At 39.2% G+C, this 9,449-nt stretch overlaps 1 protein-coding gene across 2 annotated transcripts; it reads right to left on the minus strand.

Moving 5' to 3' along the window:
- Nucleotides 1-267: 267 nt before the first annotated feature.
- On the minus strand, nucleotides 268-4,101 carry LOC125515907 (uncharacterized). 2 transcript variants are annotated; one of them, XM_087514022.1, is made up of 5 exons: nucleotides 3,627-4,101; nucleotides 3,244-3,368; nucleotides 2,959-3,026; nucleotides 2,422-2,509; nucleotides 268-656 (listed from the first exon to the last, which is right to left on the minus strand). In XM_087514022.1, exons 2-5 carry the CDS (start codon nucleotides 3,287-3,289, stop codon nucleotides 520-522), a joined length of 339 nt encoding a protein of 112 aa, XP_087370148.1. In that variant the 5' UTR covers nucleotides 3,290-3,368; nucleotides 3,627-4,101; the 3' UTR covers nucleotides 268-519. The 2 variants fall into 2 exon arrangements, 1 of the variants encoding a protein (XP_087370148.1); XR_015598981.1 differs by lacking the exon at nucleotides 3,627-4,101 and having other exon boundaries at nucleotides 1,873-2,509; nucleotides 3,244-3,379.
- Between the last annotated feature and the right edge of the window lie 5,348 nt (nucleotides 4,102-9,449).

Below are 9,449 nucleotides of genomic sequence, written 5' to 3' on the forward strand. Positions count from 1 at the left end.
GACAGGGTATCTTTTCCCGACCAACAATTTATTGGTGTTGCCATGGGCCATTCCCGACCGACTATCTGATAGTGTGTTCTTTCCCAACCAACATTCCGTTGGGCCTTGTATTAGGCTTTCCCAACCGACTGTTAGACAGGGTTTGCTTTGCCGACCAACATCTGTTAGCCCTCTCATAGCTGGATTTCACATTACCATCAGAAAATCAATCAATCAAGTTATATAATTCATAATAGCAACATGCATGTCATCCGACAATATTAAACCAGAACCAAACAATAATAACATAGATTCATTACTTTTCACATATAAAAAGCCCATCTGTTATAAACTAGTGACCATCCAAGTTCCCTATAAACTAATGTAACTAATTAAATAGAGGAAACTTTCTGGTTCATTGTCTGAGAGCAAAAAATTCTTTTGTTTTCTAGAATATGTCTCCGAGGCACATCATCTGCCTCGGCTCCTTCTAGTGGGCAACTACATACATCAGATCTTGCAGAATGAATACATTATGGTTCATTGTCCCAGACACAATGTGGGTGTACAAAATGATAGGTAAAATGCATCTCCAATGAATCTATCACCATTACACAAAATATCCCATTGACGTAAACCGCCGACTTCATGGTTCCTCGTCCTCTTGCATGTCTTTCCTACAATATGTAAAGAAGTTGCAATTACATTCATAGAAAATTGCACCATCAAAATTTGTATAAAGCATAACATTGACAAACAACTATTATTTCATAAGGCAAGCTAGTACCAAAACACCTACTAAGGAAGGCACTTCATTCAGGTATAGGTAACCATGTAAAGGGCATGTTAAGCACTAGTTAAAACGTCCTAATTTCTAGACACTATATTTCATTGATAACTGTAAAAGCTTCCATGAATATCAACAAGATAAATTATACAAGGAGTTGTCCATTAGATGACTTTTACTATGACCGGGTTAAAAATTTAAAGTAGATGGCAACAAAACAATTGGTTTAAAACTGAAATTGAGCGCGACCTTCTCCGATATTCTCTCATTTTATGGAGCGGAATTGTATTTATCACCAAAGATTAAACAGAATGGGCCATAAATAAGTAAGAGTTTACAGGAAACTTCAGGCTTCATTTACCGCAGTGACTTATATAGCTCAGACCTAATAACATCCCACCAAAAAAGAATAAGCTCTTTGCGCAATAAAATGATCCAGGATAAGGAACCATTTGAATTTACACTCTTAACAATGGGAATGTATAGACTACAAAGGACTACCATACTGATACATGATCTTTGGGATCTTCTATCCAACAAAATTTTAGATACATGCAGTTTCTTCAGAAGGGTGTCGTACAACCAAACTCTATCAGTACATGTTAGCCTAGCTGCCTATCTACTACAGTGTCAACACAGGGCTATAGTGACAAAGGAAACTTGAATGCTAAGTTCAGCTATGACTGTACAGATACAGTTCTCTCTTATTGATTAATAAGTCTCTGTTAGAATTCTTAAGTGTATATTCTCAAAAAATAGCAAAAAGGTGATTCACGAGTACTATATTTCCATGAAAAATAACCAAGAATAAAGCAGTCAATTTAAGAGATCCAACAACAACCTATGATGCCCACTTCCCACACCATGTACTTCTAGTTTCATATCACTTGCCACCCTATTGCACGCTTCGATTGATAAATTTGAGAAGGAAAAAAAATAGATCATTTTAATGCAGGCATTAGATAATGAGCGGAGATTATTAATAGTTTAATACACACATGAAATTGTCCATTGGGAGTGTAAGATATCTGATCATCAGTTACCAGTAGTAAGAGCCAAAGAATTCGAATTTTTTGAGAAAGATATGTTACAACAGAAAATCTCACCATTTGACTCTAGTGCAATTGCATCGTTGCATAGTGTTGGTAAGTAAACCATCTCACTAATCATCATCGGTATCACAACCATGACATATTAAATAAAACTGCAGATTAAAATACGAGCAAGGTCATTGGCCTCGTAGAATTTTACAGAAAAATAGAACAAATGATAAGAGATGTAGGAAGGTTGGTAAAGCGGGTTGCCCATTGACATGAGCAGACCGACCAGATTTCCTTCCATAGTGGTTTGACTATGCCGAATCTGGAAGGCAAAGCGATGGTACGAAAAACCTAGGCCTCTTTATACACAACCAGATGAGATAAAACTAGTCGTGGATTTGTCCAACAAGAAGATCGTCATATCTGCTAAACTTGTACACACTAATATTTATGTCATTCAGATAAGCTATAATGATGATAAAACTACACTCCATTCATAACACAAGGTAGAAATTGGCAATTTGAAAGGAAGGCTATTTAACTACCAAAGTTCGTACAAACTGTATCCTATCCCTTTTTGTACAGTTCATATGATTAATAGATGCATAAAAATACCTGAGCTAGCAGGTTGACATATCTTCAAATATGGGAGGTGAACTGTACATAGCCAGGAATTCCAAGCAAACCATGCGTCAACTGAACCCTACAAACGTTAGAGTGTCAACGGTGTCAAGTAAAAGTAATAAATGCATCTATACTATTCAGTTGGTTAGGTACACACTTGAAACTTCAAAAAATCTCCGGAGATACAGTCTTGTTCTAAATTCTAAGTGATATCAGGACTGATGCAAAGTGTCCAGCCAACTGTTTGACGTTCAATTTGTAACCTATATTATCATCTGAAAATGTAATCTAGTGAGCATAAAATTTCCTTCTCGACATGGAAAATGATCATTTAAATCAGAAGAGAACTTATTTGCAACTGAAATTGACCACAGTTGAGTAGTATGAATGTATGCCAGTCTGATGTGTGTTTCTTTTCTCATTCTAAGAGAAGTACAATCGTGCTTGTGCTTCCATATGGTAATTACAAATGACTAATGAAAGGATGATGTATAGACAGCAACCAGAAAAGACCTATCTACCTCTTACCTGGTTACAATGCCACTGTGCACGAATAGAAGCAGCTTCTTGAAGAATCCTCAATTTTAGTTCGTTACCTACCCAAAAGATAAAAAAAATATCAAATCTAGGTTTCATGAAACTATCATGCTCAAAGAATAAGATTTAGCATATCATTCAAGACAAAATGACCAGATATAAAAAAACAAGCAGCCTGGCATAACCTCAATTACAGATCAAAAGTGAGAAAAATAAGAAAATGCAGAAAACAAGTAAAATTGTATGACAAAACGCAAGATCTGTAAAAATACTCACATATCCAGATACACTTGATGTGATGCAGGCATATGGTTATGGACATCTTCCGGTCGCCTTCTGTTTTTGTTAGTAGTTGAGTAATTGCCGAAACACCCACAAAACCTATTAAGGTTTGTTTCACTCTGCAAAAAATCATTATCCAATTCAGTCTGCTAACAATTGCACAATATCTATAAATAGAAAATAATGGAAATTGATGGCTAGGGTTTGAACTTTACTACTTCAAAGACTTCTTTATTTCCATGAATGAAAGCAGCACTGATTTTTTTAAAGCGATCAATAAACTTAAGACCAAGTGAAAAAATCGCTGGGGCTATGAAAGGTTCTTCGCTGGGACTTAAAATCTATAGGAAGAGGGAGAGATGGAGAGAGAGCTTACCGGATGTTTTTGTTGCCGCCATGGATAGCTAAGAGAGATGGGGGCAGCACCACCATGCTCCTAGTTGCCAGAAGATACGGGAGTAGAGGCCGCTCGGCTTGTCCGAACCGCCAGGACCGAAGGGACCTTGTCCCGCTCAGATCTGCTACCATGGGAAGGTGGAGAGGGAGCTGGGTATGGGTTGGGGCGGAGGTGGCATCTGAGGAGCGGAGAGGTGGCCTCATCGGGCGCTTGGGAGCAAACAAGAAGTGCCGCCGCCGGCAACTGGGTGAGAGCATCGGCGCCATAGGACCGTCTCCACATGGGGAAACTGCAGCGATGTGGGGATGGGGATGGTGATGGATTGGTGGGAGGAAGAGATGGACAGAGTGGTGGAAGCGTCGCCGGATGCGAGCGTCGCCGCCGCTCGCCGCGCCGCTCAGATCGGGAGAGAAAGAGATAAGGGAGAGAGGACAGAGAGATAGCGGGGTGGTGTTTGTTTTTTTCACGGGTGATTATTAGGAGGTGGGCTTTGGGAGCGCGCGGCATGAAAGTTTCGGATGGACTTTCGCGCTAAGTTTTCGCAGGCGCGCGAACGGATATTTTTGGCGGCCCAATTGTCGACCCACAGTCGGTCGGGAACATTTGCCGACCGACGGTGTGACAAGAGTGCGGTTATTACCCACCAATAGCTCGATGTTATACATTTCAGCATTCCCAACCGACAGTTGGTCGTTATATACGTGTAATACCGACCAACAATCTGATAAGAGTTTTACCAACAAACAGTCGGTGGGCAAAACAGACTTTTTCCAACACACATTCGTAGGGAATGCAGTGTCGTGGTGTAGTGAATGTAGACATGACCGAGACACGTCTCCGGTCAATAACCAATAGCGGGACCTGGATGCCCATATTGGCTCCTACATATTCTACGAAGATCTTTATCGGTCAGACCGCATAACTACATACGTTGTTCCCTTTGTCATCGGTATGTTACTTGCCCGAGATTCGATCATCAGTATCCAATACCTAGTTCAATCTCGTTACCGGCAAGTCTCTTTACTCGTTCTGTAATACATCATCTCACAACTAACACATTAGTTGCAATGCTTGCAAGGCTTATGTGATGTGTATTACCGAGAGGGCCCAGAGATACCTCTCCGTCAAACGGAGTGACAAATCCTAATCTCGAAATACGCCAACCCAACATGTACCTTTGGAGACACCTGTAGAGCTCCTTTATAATCACCCAGTTACGTTGTGACATTTGGTAGCACACAAAGTGTTCCTCCGGCAAACGGGAGTTGCATAATGTCATAGTCATAGGAACATGTATAAGTCATGAAGAAAGCAATAGCAACATACTAAACGATCGGGTGTTAAGCTAATGGAATGGGTCATGTCAATCAGATCATTCAACTAATGATGTGATCCCATTAATCAAATAACAACTCTTTGTCCATGGTTAGGAAACATAACCATCTTTGATTAACGAGCTAGTCAAGTAGAGACATACTAGTGACACTCTGTTTGTCTATGTATTCACACATGTATTATGTTTCCGGTTAATACAATTCTAGCATGAATAATAAACATTTATCATGATATAAGGAAATAAATAATAACTTTATTATTGCCTCTAGGGCATATTTCCTTCAGTCTCCCACTTGCACTAGAGTCAATAATCTAGATCACATCGCCATGTGATTTAACGTCAGTAGTTCACATCTTTATGTGATTGGTTCACATCTCCATGTGACTAACACCCAAAGGGTTTACTAGATTCAATAATCTAGTTCACATCGCTATGTGATTAAGACCCAAAAAGTGATCATGTTTTGCTTGTGAGAGAAGTTTAGTCAACGGTTCTGCCACATTCAGATCCGCATGTATTTTGCAAATTTCTATGTCAACAATGCTCTGCATGGAGCTACTCTAGCTAATTGCTCCCACTTTCAATATGTATCTAGATTGAGACTTAGAGTCATCTGGATCAGTGTCAAAACTTGCATCGACGTAACCCTTTACGACGAACCTTTTGTCACCTCCGTAATCGAGAAACATATCCTTATTCCAGTAAGGATAATTTTGACTGCTGTCCATTGATCTACTCCTAGATCACTATTGTACTCCCTCTCTTAACACAGTGTATGGAATACAATAGATCTGGTACACAGCATGGCATACTTTATAGAACCTATGACTGAGGCATAGGGAATGACTTTCATTCTCTTTCTATCTTCTGCCGTGGTCGGGCTTTGAGTCTTACTCAACTTCACACCTTGTAACACAGGCAAGAAACTTTTTCTTTGACTGCTCCATTTTGAACTACTTCAAAATCTTGTTAAGGTATGTACTCATTGAAAAAAACTTATCAAGCGTCTTGATCTATCTCTATAGATCTTGATACTCAATATGTAAGCAGCTTCACCGAGGTCTTTCTTTGTAAATTTCCTTTCAAACACTCCTTTATGCTTTGCAGAATAATTCTACATTATTTTCGATCAACAATATGTCATTCACATATACTTATCAGAAATGTTGTAGTGCTCCCACTCACTTTCTTGTAAATACAGGCTTCACCGCAAGTCTGTATAAAACTATATGCTTTGATCAACTTATCAAAGCGTATATTCCAACTCCGAGATGCTTGCACCAGTCCATAAATGGATTGCTGGAGCTTGCATATTTTGTTAGCACCTTTAGGATTGACAAAACCATCTTGTTGCATCACATACAACTCTTCTTTAATAAATCCATTAAGGAATGCAATTTTGTTTATCCATTTGCCAGATTTCATAAAATGCGGCAATTGCTAACATGATTCGGACAGACTTAAGCATAGATACGAGTGAGAAACTCTCATCGTAGTCAACACCTTGAACTTGTCGAAAACCTTTTGCAACAATTCTAGCTTTGTAGATAGTAACACTACTATCCGTGTCCGTCTTCCTCTTGAAGATCCATTTATTATCAATGGCTTGCCGATCCTTGTGCAAGTCCACCAAAGCCGACACTTTGTTCTCATACATGGATCCTATCTCAGATTTCATGGCCTCAAGCCATTTATCGGAATCTGGGCTCATCATCGCTTCCTCATAGTTCGTAGGTTCGTCATGGTCAAGTAACATGACCTCCAGAATAGGATTACTGTACCACTCTGGTGCGGATCTCACTCTGGTTTACCTACGAGATTCGGTAGTAACTTGATCTGAAGTTACATGATCATCATCATTAGCTTCCTCACTAATTGGTATAGTAGTCACAGGAACAGATTTCTGCGATGAACTATTTTCCAATAAGGGAGAAGGTACAATTACCTTATCAAGTTTTCTACTTTCCTCCCACTCACTTCTTTCGAGAGAAGCTCCTTCTCTAGAAAGGATCCATTCTTAGCAACGAATGTCTTACCTTCGGATCTGTGATAGAAGGTGTACCCAACTGTCTCCTTTGGGTATCCTATGAAGACATATTTCTCCGATTTGAGTTTGAGCTTATCAGGTTGAAGCTTTTTCACATAAGCATCGCAACTCCAAACTTTAAGAAACGACAGCTTAGGTTTCTTGCCAAACCATAGTTCACACGGTGTCGTCTCAACGGATTTAGATGGTGCCCTATTTAACGTGAATGCAGCTGTCTCTAATGCATAACCCCAAAACGATAGTGGTAGATCGGTAAGAGACATCATAGATCGCACTATATCTAATAAAGTACAGTTATGACGTTCCGACACACCATAACACTATGGTGTTCCAGGTGGCGTGAGTAGTGAAACTATTTCACATTGTTTTAACTGAAGACCAAACTCGTAATTCAAATACTCTTCTCCACGATCAGATCGTAGAAACTTTATTTTCTTGTTATGATGATTTTCCACTTCACTCTGAAATTCTTTTAACTTTTCAAATGTTTCAGACTTATGTTTCATCAAGTAGATATACTCATATCTGCTCAAATTATCTGTGAAGAATAGAAAATAATGATACCTGTCGCGAGCCTCAATATTCATCGGACCACATACATCAGTATGTATGATTTCCAACAAATCTGTTGCTCACTCCATTGTTCCGAAGAATGGAGTCTTAGTCATCTTGCCCATGAGGCATGGTTCGCAAGCATCAACTAATTCATAATCAAGTGATTCCAAAAGCCCATCAGCATGGAGTTTCTTCATGCGCTTTACACCAATATGACCTAAACGGCAGTGCCACAAATAAGTTTGCACTATCATTATTAACTTTGCATCTTTTGGTTTCAATATTATGTTTGTGTGTATCACTACGATCGAGATCCAACGAACTATTTTCATTGGGTGTGTAACCATATAAGGTTTTATTCATGTAAACAGAACAACAATTTACTCTCTTACTTAAATGAATAACCGTATCACAATAAACATGATCAAATCATATTCATGCTCAACGCAAACACCAAATAACACTTATTTAGGTTCAACACTAATCCCGAAATTATAGGGAGTGTGCGATGATGATCATATCAATTTTGGAACCACTTCCAACACACATCGTTACTTCACCCTTAACTAGTCTCTGTTTATTCTACAACTCCCGTTTCGAGTTACTAATCTTAGCAACTTAACTAGTATCAAATACTGAGGGGTTGCTATAAACACTAGTAAAGTACACATCAATAACATGTATATCAAATATACTTATGTTCACTTTGTCATCCTTTTTATCCGCCAATCACTTGGGGTAGTTCTGCTTCTAGTGACCAATCCCTTTGCAGTAGAAGCACTTAGTCTCAGGCTTAGGATCAGACTTGGGCTTCTTCACTTGAGCAGCAACTTGCTTGCCGTTCTTCTTGAAGTTCCCCTTCTTCCCTTTGCCCTTTTCTTGAAACTAGTGGTCTTGTCAACCATCAACACTTGATGTTTTTCTTGATTTCTACCTTCGTTGATTTCAGCATCACAAAGAGCTTGGGAGTTGTTTCCGTTATCCCTTGCATATTATAGTTCATCATGAAGTTCTACTAACTTGGTGATGGTGACTAGAGAATTCTGTCAATCACTATCTTATCTGGAAGATTAACTCCCACTTGATTCAAGCGATTGTAGTACCCAGACAATCCTAGCACATGCTCACTAGTTGAGCGATTCTCCTCCATCTTTTAGCTATAGAACTTGTTGGAGACTTCATATATCTCAACTTGGGTATTTGCTTGAAATATTAACTTCAACTCCTGGAACATCTCATATGGTCCATGACGTTCAAAACGTCTTTGAAGTCCCGATTCTAAGCCATTAAGCATGGTGCACTAAAATATCAAGTAGTCATCATATTGAGCTAGCCAAACGTTCATAACGTCTACATCTGCTGCTGCAATAGGTCTGTCACCTAGCGGTGCATCAAGGACATCATTCTTCTGTGCAGCAATGAGGATAAACCTCAGATCACGGATCCAATCTGCATCATTGCTACTAACATCTTTCAACACAATTTTTCTCTAGGAACATATCAAAATAAACATATGAAAGCAACAACGCGAGCTATTGATCTACAACATAGATATGCTAATACTACCAGGACTAAGTTCATGATAAATTAAAGTTCAATTAATCATATTACTTAAGAACTCCCACTTAGATAGACATCCCTCTAATCCTCTAAGTGATCATGTGATCCAAATCAACTAAACCATAACCGATCATCACGTGAAATGGAGTAGCTTTCAATGGTGAACATCACTATGTTGATCATATCTACTATATGATTCACGATCGACCTTTCAGTCTCAGTGTTCCGAGGCCATATCTGCATATGCTAGGCTCGTCAAGTTTAACCTGAGCATTCTGCGTGTGCAAAACTGGCTTGCACCCGTT

Source organism: Triticum urartu, chromosome 3A (genome assembly GCF_056163025.1).
Source record: "Triticum urartu cultivar PI428250 chromosome 3A, HENAU_Tu73, whole genome shotgun sequence".
Classification (NCBI taxonomy): Eukaryota; Viridiplantae; Streptophyta; class Magnoliopsida; order Poales; family Poaceae; genus Triticum; species Triticum urartu.